The sequence below is a fragment of the Primulina tabacum genome, chromosome 11 (assembly GCF_025594145.1).
Source record: "Primulina tabacum isolate GXHZ01 chromosome 11, ASM2559414v2, whole genome shotgun sequence".
Taxonomy (NCBI): domain Eukaryota; kingdom Viridiplantae; phylum Streptophyta; class Magnoliopsida; order Lamiales; family Gesneriaceae; genus Primulina; species Primulina tabacum.
This window is the reverse complement of record NC_134560.1, coordinates 14,231,314-14,247,991: the sequence shown is the minus strand read 5'-3', so window position 1 is coordinate 14,247,991 and position 16,678 is coordinate 14,231,314. Positions and strand designations below refer to the sequence as shown.

Below are 16,678 nucleotides of genomic sequence, written 5' to 3'. Positions count from 1 at the left end.
TCTACAAGAAAGGAAAATGCTTGGCTACAACAATCAATCGAGACAATCAGTGTAAAAAATCATTGATTCAAAACTAATGCTTGATTGTCGGACAATTAGCAGTGTGGTGTATCCTTGAGTTAATTATACTCTTGATATGCTTCTTGATAAGATATGATTGCACATTGATCTTTGGGATTATTATTCTTGACAAAACCCATATCGCGGAACAGATGTCATTGAGATTTAAGTTCTCTTCAACAAACAACATCTGGAACAAAAACCTTAACTTAAAACTGAAAACGATGATAATTTGTTTTCCTCTCATCTTTCTTTTACGTTTCTTTTTCTTCCTTAAACAATTCTACATCAGATTAGGGCACCATACATGGTTTAGATATGTCCAAATCAACGCGTACGAAACTTAACTGAATAGTGCGGATGAGCTCAACCATGTTTCTCTTGAATTAAAATAGGAACTATATTCACTTTCAACTTCGTGATGAGCGACGAGTGCAAGCAGAGAACAACAGATGTGTGGGGGAGAGAGGGCTCGATTGTGAGAAGGAGAAAAAACTCACAGAAAATTGATATATAACGTGGTGTGATCGCCTCACTAATTGGGTCAGATTCGGTTCGATTGAGTTGGAAATTTGTCTGGATAAATTCAATTAGACGATGTCAAGTGAGTTTTTGCTCAAATATAATGTATATAGTTCAAATAGTTCAATTACATGGTACAAAATGTTTATCCACACTATAATATCCTCCACACGATGCGAGGATTTTAGGTCCAGGACTGAACCGTGGTCGGTTCTTACACTAACATAATTTTGGAGGCCCACCGGCCACCAGTACCCCTCGTCCCAAAAGAATTTCACATTGAAATAAATGTGCGCCTAGCCAATTTCACACACTAGCGTTGGAATACTCGTCTATATACGTATACATCGATCTTATCCGAGCAGTTTCCTAAACACTTCAAAAATTACTCAGAAAATCAGAGAATTGCATCGGTAAAATAGTACTATTTTTCTTGCTGTTGATCTGAGGAAAAATGGCGGGGGTAGATTATTTAGCTGACGAGAGGAAGAAGGCGGGGTTCGATGTGCAGGCGATGAAGATTGTATGGGCTGGTTCGCCACATGCCTTTGAAGTTTCGGATCGGATTTCCAAGCTCGTCGCTAACGATCCTGTAATTTTAGTTTTTTTTACGATCTTGTTGGGTTACACGATTAATGTTTTTTTTGGCGTTGATCTAACTTGATCGATGACCGTAGTTAGGTAACTGGCTGAAATGGCTTGCATTTTCTTCTTTCCTTTTACTCAAGCAAGAGTTTAAGATATGGTCATTTGGTATAGATAGAGGCTGCTGTTGATATGGCTGGAGACGTGTGATTGAAAATCTGGTTGTTAGGGGTACTAGGAGTTCCCGCCCTTCAAGTGTTTGGATTGATGGATTTGGCTATTAAACTGAGATTTTTGTATTTACAGTGTGCTTTTTTTAAGAAAGTGATATTTATTTGTGAGCAAATATAAATTTAAGAAACAATGAAAGAGAATTTATCCTTTTAAAGTACAAGTTGCTACCTAGATGGTGGAAAGTTTACCCTTTTGAAATACAATTTCCAAAACTCTGATATAATTTTTGTATGAAGATAGCTAATATAATTGATGTGTTATATTTGTTGGATTTAGGTGTTTCGAAAGGATGAAAGAACTATGCTACCAAGAAAGGAATTGTTCAAAAATACACTTAGGAAGGCAGCTTATGCATGGAAACGAATCATTGAACTTCATTTGACAGGCAAGATTTTCCTTTGTATTCGGAGGTGATTGTACCATTTCATATTTATCTGACAGTTTTTTTCTTATATCTTCAATATCATTCTTGCAGAGGAAGAGGCATCTAGGTTAAGGTTTTACGTGGATGAGCCAGCATATACTGATCTTCACTGGGTAGGTTTTACTTCTACTTTTAACTTTTTATAGTAATATATTGATTTTTAATGAAATTGTTGGCAACTAAAACTTGATCTTCCGAGCCCTGTTTGGGAGAGGTGCTCTAACCTCATGACTCTTACACTTTCCTGTGCAGGGAATGTTTGTACCGGCCATCAAGGGACAAGGCACAGATGAACAGCAGCAGGAATGGTTGCCATTGGCCTATAAGATGAAAATAATTGGTTGCTATGCACAGACAGAACTTGGTCATGGCTCCAATGTGCAAGGTCTTGAAACCATGGCCACATTTGACCGTCAAACAGATGAATTTGTAATTCATAGTCCCACATTGACATCAAGCAAAGTAACATTTTTTGACCAGATCTCAGTGTTTTCTCTCTCTTAATCTGTAATTGGTGGACATTGTTTGTTCGGATGTTTGTGATATTGTAGTGCTTGTATTTTCTGCTTTTGAAATCTCTACATGCAGTCAATATTACAGTGTTTTGTATTCTCAAGTCATTAAATTTCTGCAATCACATCTTCGTTTACTGTTTATGTTCTTATAGTGGTGGCCTGGTGGACTGGGTAAAGTTTCAACTCATGCTGTTGTTTATGCTCGTCTCATCACTGATGGTGAAGACCATGGGGTCCACGGTGAGTACATGATACCCCATGTGTGGGTGTATATTATATTTTCTTCCTTCCTAATGTTGCATACTAACTCATATGTAATAGGATTTATTGTCCAATTACGGAACTTGGAAGACCATACACCTCTTCCAGGAATAACTGTTGGAGATATTGGCATGAAGTTTGGTAATGGAGCATACAACACCATGGACAACGGTGTATTGAGATTTGAGAATGTTCGCATTCCGAGAAATCAAATGTTGATGAGGTAGGCCACCTTCCTTTTGCAACTTCGTTATTCATAAAATGCTGCGAAATCTATTTATCTGGTCAGATTGGTTTAATTCTGTTATGAATTTTCTACATGTGCAACGGTCAAGTGATGTCGATGGTCATGCAAAATGAGAAATTCTTTCAGCAGGTGGAAGCGTAGTGCATGTCATGTTTTTATTTTGACATTATTTGTTGAGGGGATTCTGGTAAGATGCCCGATGCCATGATTAAGGTTATAAATTCAGCGTGAAAATAAAGTAGAAAATTCTCAACTTTTGGGAAATAAAATTATAATTGTTAGGGTTTCGACGCTGGTCTTGTTATATGTTTCGTCTCAGATATCTAATGGTACTTTTATATCTTAATATCATGCACACTCTTAGCACGATTCAAGAAAGAACAATATGTGCAGGTTTGGCTAGTCACATATGTTTTTGGAATTCCTTTTGTATCTGGATGGGTCAAAATTTGATCGAGTCATAAATGTGTGTCTATGCTTTGGAAAATAGTGTCTGGATAGCATCAGGTTTGGATCAACCTCACTGTATTCAACTCTCCTCTTTTCGACATGCATTTCGTTTCTAAACACGACCCATTTGTTCACCGCACACCACTACTTATGTAACTTTTTAATAGAACATGAGCGAACTTCCATATTTGCATTCTTAAAAAGTAGGTTTAACTTCTTCTTTTGTATCTGTCAGGGTTTCACAGGTTACAAGAGAGGGCAAATACAAGCAATCTGATGTCCCAAGACAGCTAGTTTATGGGACTATGGTATATGTTCGACAAACAATTGTAGTGGATGCATCTTATGCTTTATCAAAGGCTGTTTGTATTGCAACAAGATATAGCGCTGTACGAAGACAATTTGGATCACAAAATGGTGAACCTGAAACTCAGGTATGAGAATAATCTGTTCTCTTGTGCTGAGTTATTTCAGAATGTGGTAGTTGTAACTTGTACCTTTTTCTATGATTGGAGAAAACATACCTTAGCAGCATTTGGAGTTTGGACCGAAACATTTGTATCATTGAATGTGGATCAATGTATGTGTCTGTTGATAAGATTGTTAGGACAAGTAGCTTGGTTTATCTCTTTATTTTAATTTTAAGAATAAGAATAAATTGATATCTCTTTTTAGTTGTCGAAGTTTTTTATATATTATGAAACATCAGTTTATAGTTAATTAACTTTGAAGCATTGAATAAAATTGTTATGTCTTGCTTATATGTCCTTTCATGGTTATTAGCTTCTATGATATCAGAGAGCTATTATAGGTTGTAACCGACGGTCAAAATGGCCTTTTTCGGGATGTATGAGACTCCTTAATCGGAGAAATCCTCCACAGTCTCTGGACCGAACCCCACTATTAATCTATTAGTCCTACTGCTACCTTTGAAATTTGAATCTACATCCCTTGAAATTACGAATCACAAACTCAACGACAAAAACTTCCTTTAATGGTCTCTTTCCTTTCAATTGGTGATTTGAGGCAAAGGGAAATTTGGGTATCTTATGCGTCAATTTCTCCGCCTTCTGCCTCTGATCCCACTTATCAAAATTGGGACATTCAAAATTATATTAATGGCATGGCTTATAAATTCTATGGAAGAAAAAATTTGCCAAACTTATCTTTTCCATCTCACGACTACGAATATTTAGGATGTTGTGACTTTGGCATACTCTGATCTTGAAGACTCTTCTCAAGTGTTTGAACTGCGAAATCAGATAGAAACTTGAAACAAGGGGATGGCGCAGTCACCCAATATTTTACTGCCCTCAAGAAACTTTGGCATGAAATGGATTTGTTCGTTGTTTGCAAATGGAAAGATCCAGACGACGGAGTCCTTGATCGCAGGATGTTGGCAAAGAACAGGTTTATGATTTTCTCACCGAACTCGATCGAGCATTGGATGAGGTTTGTGGCCGTATTTTACGGTTGAAGACGGTAATTGCAGAGGTTCAAAGGGGGGGAAACAGAAAGAGGGCGATGCTTCATACGTTACCATCTACAGAAAATACGGCACTTGTGACACGCACTCCAGAAATTTGTCCCAACTCCCGTATGAAAAATGGCAAACCTTGGTATGAACGCTGCGAGATACCATATCACTATTGAGACTTGCTGGAAAATACATTGTAAACCGGCGAATTGTGTTCCAAACAAGTTCAGAAATCGCGAAAAAGGGGCTTTCAAGCTTCTGCCAACTCGGAAGTAGATGAAAATAAATCTGATGTAGTTTTTTCAAAGGCACAGGTGGAGCAAGTTTGCAAACTTCTTTCAGGCACGACTGGATCTTCGAATTTTGCTGATAAAGGTACCAAATTTGCAGCCATTAATGACCTGACTACAAGAGGTGAGATTTGGATTATTTTTTATGGGGCTTTGGGCCAAATGTCATCGAGTAAGAAATTTTTTCATCATATATTCTCAGTACGAGTTTTCAAAAGGTTGAAATTGCCGATGAGTCCTATACTCATGTCCAAGGTGTAGGCACTACTCAGCCGCTCATTTGTTCTTAAGGATGTCTACATGTGCCAAACATATCATGCAATTTACTTTCCATCAGCAAACTCACGAGGGATTTGAATTGTCTTGGTTATTTCAGACCATCTACTTGCATTTTTCAGCACAGGATCTTGGGGAAGAGGATTGGCAGTGCTGATGCAATCTTTGGACTCTACTACTTTCGGGATGGATCTATCGTGAGTCACCATGTTAAGGCAGCAGTTGGGAATTCCTCTCTTTCTCACAAACAACATATTTTCTTTTTGCATTCTGGACTAGGATATCCATGTTTCTTGTATTTACGACGTTTATTTCCTTATCTATTTTGAAATAATATGATTCTTTTCAATGTGAAATTTGTCAATAAGCAAAACATGCACTTGTTCATTTCCCTTCCCATTCATACAAGTCTTCTAAACATTTTGCTCTAATTCATAGTGATATTTGGGGACCTTCTCGAGTGTGTACTACTTCTAATCGACGATTTATTGCTTTACTTATTATCATACTCGTGTGTTGGGTGTATCTTTTAAGAAAAAATTGGAGGCTGCATAAATTTTTTGATCCTTCTTTTCCATTATCAACACAAAATTCAATGTAGTAGTTCAAATTCTGCATACTGATAATGGAACTGACTTTTTAACTCGATACTTGACAACTTCTACTGATAACGGAACTGGTTTTTTAACTCGATACTTGACAACTTGATCGATAATGGTCTCATTCATCAAAGTTCTTGTGTTAATACACCTCAACAGAACGTAATTTTGGAAAGAAAAAATCGTCATTTATTGGAAGTAGCACATGCTCTTTTGTTCACATCACATGTTCTTAAAAGTTTTTTTGGGGATGCTTTTCTATCGAAATGCTGTTTGATAAATAGATTGCCCCGTGTGTCCTAAACTTTCAATCTCCTCTTGATTGTCTTCATCGGTTCTATCCTGAACATAGGTGGACCTCCCCTTTAGATCTTAGAGTCTTTGGCCGCTCTACTTTTGTGCATACTCATGACCAAAATTGTAGTAAAATTGATCCTTTGTCACACAAGTGTATATTTTTGGGATACTCTTCTACTCAAAAGGGTTATCATTGTTATTTTGTTGATCAGAAAAAGTACATAGATCATGGGATGTCACATTCTTCGAAACACTATCTTCCTTCCAAAGAAAAAATCAGTTCCTTCCCTCATCCTTGATGACGAGGAGAACGTTTCAAACTTCATCCTTATAAATGCTTGGGAATATACATGGGATCTTTCCCCCGCCTCACCGTCGTGTGACCATACAACCCAAATTTCTCCCTCTTTGGATCCTCCTTCGTCAGATTCTGCATCGAGCCCTATTTATCCTTTTCCTTCTCTTTCGCAGCCGTCTTCTCCCACTCAGGGTCAGTCAATGGCAGGGGGAGAATTAGTACAGCCGTGTCCTTTGCATTTCTCACGAATGAAACATCGGGACAATGTATGTGAAGTGTAGAACCAAAGATTCCTGGCAGCCTAGTCTTCAACTCGGAATTTGGGTCAAAGAACACTAAGATGAATCGCATAATATCCCTCCTTCAGACTTGGATGTTCTCGTTGCATTACGAAAGGGAACAGGTCCTGCACACAACATCCAGGGCTAAGTATGTGGCATATGGACATTTATCAGCTTCTATTCAGGCACTGGTTTCAAATCTTATCAATTTTTAAAGTCCCAAATACATTACAAAAAGCTTGGAGCAATTTCTGATGGAAAAATGCTGTTCTAGAAGAAATGCGGGCATTGGAAGTGAATGGAACCTGGGAGATTGTTCAAAAACCCAAAGAAAAGATCCCCGTTGGTTATAGGTGGGTGATAGGAGATAGAAGCACAAGGATTTGGGCCAGAAGAAGAGTCCAATATTCAAAGTCTACACAAGAAGGGCTAGGGCCCATAATGAAGGGAAATAAGAGTTGGTTCAAGATAGTGAGTTGGATGTGGTAGAGTTAGGAAATATTTTGTTTGAGTGAGCTGGGGAGTTCTTCTTGTATCGTTTTGTTTACTGTTTTATTGGGGTGTTATTAGGGAGTTGCAGTTATCTGTTGAGTTTACCATTATGATTTATTATAAATTTGTCTTTTCTGGAGTTATCATTCGGTGGTCGTATCAATCGGTCCGACCTTCCGGATTCCGACCGAGGGAACAAAAAAGATCTCAAGTAAAGTATGAAAAACTGATGGATGATCGGGACATAGCGACACAACATAAATTTCAAATGGTCGAAGCCAAACTAGAAGATGTGGTGGCGGATAATCGAGAGTTTTGAGGAGATGGTTGAATAATGTTTGGAGAACACCTATAAACCGCTTCAAAGGGGTTGCTCTTAAATGCATCATGAATGTGGTATTATACTGTGCCCATGCAATCAATCTGGCTTTGGTTCTGATGCAAAAAATCTTAAGTTTCAGCATATCACCGTATCGGACCTAGTTAGGGATTGGAGTTTTATTTGTTGCTAGTGATATTGTGATTAGCTGATCGCTGTGATGTTTTGTGGATCGCTCATCTACTAACTTTATAATCTTGATTACTACTATAATAAATCTTAGTTTTCGATCCCAATAAAAAAAAATTTTAAGTTTCGAGAAGAGATTTTATACCTCCGGTTGCCCATCCGTCTCTGGATGGTAGGCCGAATTCATGCTCAATGTGGTACCCTGCAGACATAAATATCCCAAAAATGGCTTATGAAAGTAGGGTTGCAATCACTTACAATAGAAGTAGGTATGCCATGAAGTCTCGCTATCTTTTTGGCGAAGTTTTCAGCCACTGTCCTTGCTGAATAAGGATGTTTAATAAGGAGGAAGTGACCATATTTAGACAACCTGTCAACCACCACCATAATTGAATCATATCCTCTTGATTTGGGCAACCCGGTAATGAAATCCATAGCAATATCCTCCCAAATCCTTTCTGGAATTGGCAGGGGCTGTAGCAACCCGGCTGGTTACGTTGCTTGGTACTTTTTCTTTTGGCACATCACACATTGTGCCACATAGTTATACATGCCAATCCAATACACACTGGAAGTCAATCTTTTTAATGTACAGTATGCCCCCAAAGGCCAATCCATGGGAGTGAGATGACACTCTTCAATCAATTTGTTCACCCACTCCTCTTTAGATGGAACAACCACTTGGTCTTTGTAAAATAACGAACCGACTTAACACCTCCGGACTCTCCTTGAGCTTAGTTATGATCTACTGCAGTTTAGGATCCATCCCCACAGCCTCCTGTAATTGCTCGCTTTCAACCAGCAGCAAACCCTACTCACACCACACAACTCCCCTTCCTGCTCTTTTCTGGATAAGGCATCAGCTGCCTTGTTGGTTTACCTGGCTTATATATTATCTTGAAATAATACAAGAGCTTACCAGCCAGTTTTATCCATTGATGTAAGAGATGCCTCAAGGACTTTTGGTCAGTTAACACCTTGAAGTGTCTGCCCAACAAATATGGTCTCCACTGATGCATAGATAACACCCCATAAGTTCTCTCTCGTAAGTTCCTTCCGAGGTGCAAGTATTCTTGTGGTGCTACTTCACAGTAGCCTTCTGTTCTACGCTTCTTTCCTTTGTTCTGCACTTCTGCCTCTCTCTTTCGCGCCCAGTCTTTTTTTCTCTTCTCTGTTACGGCTGCTTCTCTGTACGCTTTTCTTCCTTTTATTCTTCTAAATGGGCATCTCCTTGTATTCTTTTTAAGCCCATCTCCACTTAAATCTTGTACATAATAAGATTGTAGATTTTATTATTAAAGATTAGACTCCATCTTTATCAAAAATTTCAATAATATCAAGATAATAAAATAAAAATATTATATTTCCTTTGAAGTCTTGTAAATTTATTTTATTTCCAAATTTAATCATTTTTCATCTTTTATTTAAATTTACAATTATTAATTCAATTAAGCACATAAATTGGGATAAAAAGTCTAGATAAACACAAATAAAATCCCTAAAAATCTCTATAAGATTTGGGCTTATTAATCATCCATCATCATTTTTCATGCTGTCTTTGGTTTAAAGCATTGGTGGAGTTCGACTTGATTTGGGTATCTCTGAGATCAACTTGGGATTTATTCGTGGCGGATCTCAAACAGGATTTGGTGAGGCGGTACATAATTTTTGGGATGTCGTGGTTGACTATTTGAGTTGGTTCGTGTGGATGGAGAGGAATAGGATGATCTTTGAAGATAAAGAAGACTCGAACGAGAACTGTTGGAACAAGATTAAATTCAGGGTTTCATGCCGGAGTTTGAGGAATGTAGAGTTCAAATCGTTCTCGGTCTCAAATATATATATGAATTGGGGTCTAGTATAATGTTAATCTATTTTGACTATGGATCTCACTTCGTTTTATGGACTTTTGGATCGCTTTTTGTAATTAATTTTATCAATCAATATAATATCGTTTCTTATAAATAAATAAAAAATTACTGGGCTCAAATAAGGACTTATATTGGGTTGAATGATGCTAGCAGCCAGCATCTCTCCTACTAGACTCTCAATGGATGTATGTGTTGGATCTTCTGAATGAGACATGAATGCTATGTTCTAAACTGATCGATACACCCATGGATCCAAATCAGAAGTTGGGAGAAACGGTGAGTGGAACTCCTGTGGAGGAAGAAAGATATCAACGACTAGTAGGGAAACTGATTTACCTTGCTTGTACTAGATTAGACATAACCTTTTCTGTGAGTTGTGTAAGCTAGTTTATGCATGCTCCGTCGGACTAGCACACGGAAACCGTCTGTCGAATTTTAAAGTATCTAAACTAGGAAAGGACTTTTCTTCATGATATTGTTCTTTTGTTTGGGGAAATTTGGTAACTTGAAAGAGTAAGAAACAACCAGTTGTAACAAGAAGCAGTGTTGAAACTGAATTAAGGTCAATAGCCCATGGTGTGTGTGAAGCCTTATGGCTGAGAATGTTGCTTGAAGAGCTGAAAATGAATACAAGGATGCCACTGAAACTATTATGTTTAATAGGGCTGCGATAAATATTTGTCGCAATCCGGTGCATCATGAATGTACTGAACACATTGAAGTTGATGAGCATTTTATACAAGAGAAGATTGATGAAGGAACAATTAATATAACGTAAGTCCCAACTTCAGAACAAATTGCGGATGCCCTAACAAAAGGCCTATTCAGACCCTTGTTCGAAAAAATGGTTGACGAGCTAGGAATGTATAACCTGAACATTCCAGTTTGAGGGGAAGTGTTGATAAGATTGTTAGGACAAGTAGCTTGGTTTATCTCTTTATTTTAATTTTAAGATTGAGATTAGATTGACATCTTATATTTTTAGTTGTAGAAGTCTGTTATATATTCTGAAACATCAGGCTGTATTTCATCAACTTTGAAGCATTGAATAAAATTATTATGTCTTGCTTATCGATCCTTTCATGGTTGTTAGTGTCTGATTTCACTTTTACTAAGTAGATCCGTGTAATGCTTATTGATGTTCAGGTTCACCGATTAAGTCTATGCTTTTTAAACCTCGATATTACATGTATCAGAGTTTTAGTGATTATACCATTGATCTTTTATTTTTATTGACTGGTTTGACACCTTTTTTTTAGGTTATTGACTATAAAACACAGCAGAGTAGACTTTTTCCTTTGCTGGCTTCTGCTTATGCCTTTAGATTTGTTGGTGAATGGCTTAAATGGCTGTACACTGATGTTACCCAAAGATTGCAAGCAAATGATTTTTCAACATTACCCGAAGCTCATGCCTGTACTGCGGGGTTGAAGTCCTTGACTACTACAGCCACTGCCGTAAGTAACACATATTTCATCTTTCTACCCTTGTATTTTCATGTGCGAGTGTTGTTCCATCGTGAATTCTTACTTGTTTACAGTAGGTTATCTGTTTTCTTTTACGACTTTGTCGTGGTTGGTATGCACAATATGAGGCTTCTGTTGTAGTAAAATTTTTCCCGGTGCCATTGATGTAAAAATTCATGTTTACTGAGTTTGATCAAATCTTTTAATTATTCTACTTTTGCGTCACAGGATGGTATTGAAGAATGTCGAAAATTATGTGGAGGCCATGGTTACTTGTGTAGTAGTGGACTTCCTGAGTTATTTGCAGTCTATGTTCCGGCTTGTACATATGAAGGAGACAACGTTGTGTTGCTTCTACAGGTAGCTTTTTGTGTGTGCTAGTCTATGTGTATGATGCATTTTAATCTCGAAATTTTATATTTCCCTAATACTCATATTCACCACCCATTAAATGTATTCTCTTTTCTTCATGGTAAAGACTTACTTGATGGAGTGTGACAGCAAATTTTTCATTATATTTTCAAGTCCATTGTTTGCCAAATGATGGCGACCATCATCTGTTTTTCCTATTATTACTGACTTTTCGTTTTTTTTTTTTTTTTGTGGGTGGGGGGGTTCAATTTAGTGCTTATAATGAGACGGTTTGGAGTTAGAACATTATATGGACCAAAATTTCAGGCTTTAATGGATCATGATGCAGCACAGTTTTTTATTTATTACTTTTTAGAATTTTTAAGCTGTTTAGTTATATTAAGATTCTTAGTATTTTAATTTCATTGGCACTAGTAATTTAGTTATAATAGGATTCTTAGTATTTTGATCGTATTAGGATCAGTATTATTGTTCTGTAGGACTAGGATTGGTGGTCTGTTTAAGCATCACATGTAACATTGATTCAGCATTAATAATATTTCAATTTGATAATATTCTCTCAATTGAGTTTAGTTTGCTTGTTTCCGCTGCACCAGATCATCATTGGTGTTCAGTTAAAGATTCCAGTTGCCTTATTGGTAGATTTACTTCCAATATTATATGGGGTTCCATGTCAAGTCATGTATGCTGTTGTAGTTTAAGGCAAATTGCTTTAATTTTGATATATTTGACCTAACGAAATAATTTAGTGAATGAATATGGTACTATGGCAAGCTTTAGGATGAAATCAAATGATTTAATGTTTGATGAGAGTTCATATTAATAATTTCAATAGCTCTGCATTTAGTTATACATCATTTGAGATATACTTTGCATATAAAAAAAATTTCTTGTGTGGTAATGCACAGTTAAGCTTTCGCTAATCTATTCACTTTCTCCTTTAGGTTGCCCGATTTCTTGTGAAAACTGTCTCCCAAACTGGAACTGGAAAACCACCAGTTGGGACAGTTTCTTATATGGGAAGAATTGAACATCTAATGAAATGCCGTTGTAATGTAAAAAAAGGTTAGGTTTTTCTTCGTGAAGCCACTTGAAATGCAAAAATTAAATTTTATATTTTTAAGGTTTCGTTCTCCATGATAAATAATCAGTTGGTTGGAATTTTGCTGTTCACCCAGCAAAATACGAGCATTATTCTGTTTAAATTTGATATTTTCATTCGGCTCTCACCATTATTGTTCATAAGAAATGTTTGCATATAGTGATGAAAGATACCTCTCAAAATTACTGATCAATATGTTACATATTTGTGATGAATCATTTTGGTGATTTTTGCTTGTGTGTCATATAGCTGAGGATTGGTTAAATCCCATTCAAGTGTTGGAAGCATTTGAGGCAAGAGCTGCTAGAATGTCTGTTTCGTGTGCTCAAAATGTCAGCGAGTTTACTAGTCCAGAGGAAGGTAATGTTATTATCCTTTGACATCTGCTTTATTTAATATGTGACCGCAAGTTGGTATGTAAACTATACTTCTGTAGTTTTCCATCACTGATTAATCTAACATAGTTTTTGGCTGAAAAGGATTTGCGTAAAAATGTCAAACTCTCCCAAGTTAAGTTAATTGCTGCACCTTCTGTGTTATTCAAACTGAGGACCTTGTGATTGAAGACCTCGTTGTCTTGAATGATCTGTTTAGAATCAAATTAAATAATTTAAGGGACTTCATTTTTGGTCCTTTTTCTGTTGAGAATGCATTATCTTGAAATTCTCATTTTAGTTCCTCTTCATTCATAGTGTTTTTCCTCCCTTTCACCTTTCAGGTTTTGCTGAGCTATCAGCTGATTTGGTGGAGGCAGCAGTCGCTCACTGCCAACTAATTGTTGTCTCCAAGTAAGTGTTCTTGTTCTTTCTAAAAAACAGAATGCTACTCAAGAGCTTACACTCTCCCAATTGCTCCAAAACCACCAGAGATTTATGATGGTGACCCATGATCCATTAGCAACCTTTCTGGCCTTGTAGACCCCACTGCGTAATTGAAGCTGCACCTCCAACCAATTAAAGTTTTACATCTAAGTTATTAGACCAAATCTCAGATGTTGCATTTTTGGATGGATTAATTTGATTTTGAAGGAGTAATTTGATTTGGGGAAAGGATTCAAAGGTTGCATTTAAAATGACACTAAATTGGGTACATTTGAATTATATCACAATAATTAGCAAAAGGTTTAATCGACAAGGGATGTGTTGAAATTCCTCTTTGTCAAAATTACCCAAATAATAAAAGGATTTGAAATACTTGATTAATTGATTTGAAATTACTTGATTCAAACTCACCTTAAGTTATGCATTTATGGCCAGTTAATTGGTTCCTATGCTTTTGTGTTATGTATTGGTGTTCCGATTTCCCCAATCTGTCCACCCTTGACCCCGAATAATAATTGTAAACACTCTTGTTAACTTGGCACCCGAACATTTGATATTCAACCGATGATAAAACAAGGAACATTTCACATAATAGTACTCCACTCGTTCAGAAACAGTGGAATGTAGAGGAGAAGCATCATATTTTCTTGCTCGGTTTTGATCCTGGAATTAATGCTCTTCCTGTATGCTAAAATTGCATGCAAACTTCATTCTGTTTCTCAGTCCCCAATACCATAGTTTAACATTATGTTGCATGCGGAGATATCTCTAGTAATCGAGGTATTCTCTCTATTTTAGTTGAGCTGCGACGAATAAAAACCTTCCCTTCTTAGGTTTATTGATAAACTGAAGCAAGAAATCACTGGCAAAGGTGTCAAACAACAGCTAGAGGTGCTTTGCGGTATCTATTACCTCTTCCTTCTTCACAAGCACCAAGGCGACTTCCTTGCAACCGGTTATGTCACTCCGAAACAAGCTTCGCTCGCTAATGATTTGTTAAGATCACTGTATTCCAAGGTGTGTTTTATATGATTTCTTATACGTACGTCCCCAGAAACTGTCGTGGCATATTTAGACTTTTGATTTGTTTTAGGTTCGTCCAAATGCTATTGCACTTGTGGATTCATTCAATTATACCGATCACTTCCTTGGTTCGATTCTGGGGCGCTATGATGGGAATGTTTATCCCAAACTTTACGAGGCAGCATGGAAGGATCCATTGAACGAAACGGTTTTGCCGGATGGCTACCACGAATATGTGAGGCCTTTGCTTAAGCAACAGATCCTCACCGCTAAATTGTAGACTTTAGATTTGATTACGTTGAGGTGTGTAATCTAATAAACTCACATCTATACTAGAAGATGAGTTAGATAATGCATATGTTATCACTTATAAATGATCACGCATACTTGCCCAAAATATAATTTCCTGATTAAATTGTTCAACTTCACATTAGAACATGTACTTTCGGTTTTTGTATGTTTTTATTTTTTTTTTAAATGAAACGTATTGGCATTGGGATAAATGTTGAATTTTTTTATATTTTTAAATAGAAGTAGAATCAGAAAATCAACATTCGAAAATTCTAAATTTTAAAACGGTTTTTGTAATCAAACCATATATTTTTAAAGATTTTTTTAAAAAAATATTTTTTCTCCGTTTTTTAAATGGACTCTATAATCCTTTGCGCGGAAATGTGGGAACTAGGACATTTTTTGTTTAGTAAAAGGACAATCAGAGTATAATATTTTGTTTTACTTTCAAGAAAAATTGTTTGAATTATGTGTGTTGATATTTTGTGATTTTGGTGTCTCATATTGTCAATATTTGTTTTAGTTTGACTTCTTTTTCTTTTTTTGTAATTTTAATAATTTTTTCGACTTGAAGTTGATGTGACTCTAATGCATCGCTTAGGTCTATAGTGTCAAATCAGTCCTCCAAATAAAAAATGATTAAAATATCCAAAACTCATAAAATACAAGACTTAAATTGAAATTTGATAACATAAACAAGAGCAAAAATATAATTTTTCTTATTTTTAAAAATCATGGGAGTTTAAAACTCAACTACATAGAATTATTTAAAAATTATTATTATTTTTTTAAAAATAAATAATATTTTGATCAAAATATAATGACCATAGGCGACTAGCCTCTTACGTTATGGATTCCAATAGGAACAAGATTCCACTAGGGATGTAACCGCACTGGATCAAATTGGATTAATCCAGTTCTGGATCGTGGGTGGTCGTCAAACCAGACCAATTCTAAAGGATATCATACTAGATTTACAGTACTTGGAGTGTGACCCAATTCGAAAACGAAACCAAATTGAACCTGATTGGAATCAAATTTTTCCCAACAATTACGTGCTTGAATAAGTTATTCATCAAAGAAAATACTAAAAAAGTAAATATCTTTTGTTATATACAATATAAGAGCACTTTATACTAATTATATATGGTCTTTATGTAATTTTGAATTTGTCTAAAATATCAACAATCTTATCAATCCAGTTTTACTGTATTATAATTTTGTATATATTTTATTATATCTCTTACCATTTCGATTTCAAATATGTATAACTTAAATTTTAAAATTTTAAAAAACTTCTTCATTCTTTATTTTCTATGGAACACACGCATTGTGTGTGTTATGATCTACTATTATTAAATATTATGAGATTTTTTTTTTGAGGAAAACTTGTAAATTTATTAAGAGATGACAGAGTCTGGATTTACAAGTTTTACTAACCAATAAGGAAAACTCCCATTCTTCCAAACAAAAGGATCGGGAGAAAAAATAGCAAAAGAAGCTAGAGCATGTGCAATCGTGTTGGCAGATCGCCTAACATGAAAGAGATGTCGAATGCCATTTTGCTCAAGAAGTCGTCTAATATCCTCCGCACAAGATCCAACATAACTCAGATCTTCCTCTGGACACATGACTGCTTGCACCGCCAGAAGAGAATCCGAGTTAATGTGATTAATGAGAATAGTATGCTCCTTCACCACCCTTATCCCAGCAGCAATCGCTTCAAGTTCGGCGAGGGCCACCGACTGAGGCTTAAAAATCGTCATACCAAACGCTAGTACCATCCCGCCTTCGTGATCTCTTACCACCCCGCCAATCGCAAATTAATTAGAGGTTTCCTTATACGCTGCGTCCATATCAAGACAAAGCTGATTGAAAGGAGGTGCTATCCACGAGCAAGGTGAAGGGGGTGCAGT

At 36.4% G+C, this 16,678-nt stretch overlaps 1 protein-coding gene across 1 annotated transcript; it reads left to right on the top strand.

Moving 5' to 3' along the window:
• Positions 1-880: 880 nt before the first annotated feature.
• LOC142519281 (peroxisomal acyl-coenzyme A oxidase 1-like) lies at positions 881-14,909 on the top strand. The gene is made up of 14 exons (XM_075622246.1): positions 881-1,174; positions 1,678-1,786; positions 1,877-1,938; positions 2,078-2,287; positions 2,493-2,580; positions 2,662-2,824; positions 3,534-3,732; positions 10,947-11,144; positions 11,382-11,513; positions 12,470-12,590; positions 12,877-12,987; positions 13,346-13,415; positions 14,282-14,465; positions 14,542-14,909. The coding sequence occupies exons 1-14, from the start codon at positions 1,037-1,039 to the stop codon at positions 14,749-14,751; spliced, it is 1,995 nt and encodes a 664-aa protein (XP_075478361.1). The 5' UTR covers positions 881-1,036; the 3' UTR covers positions 14,752-14,909.
• The last annotated feature ends 1,769 nt before the right edge of the window (positions 14,910-16,678 follow it).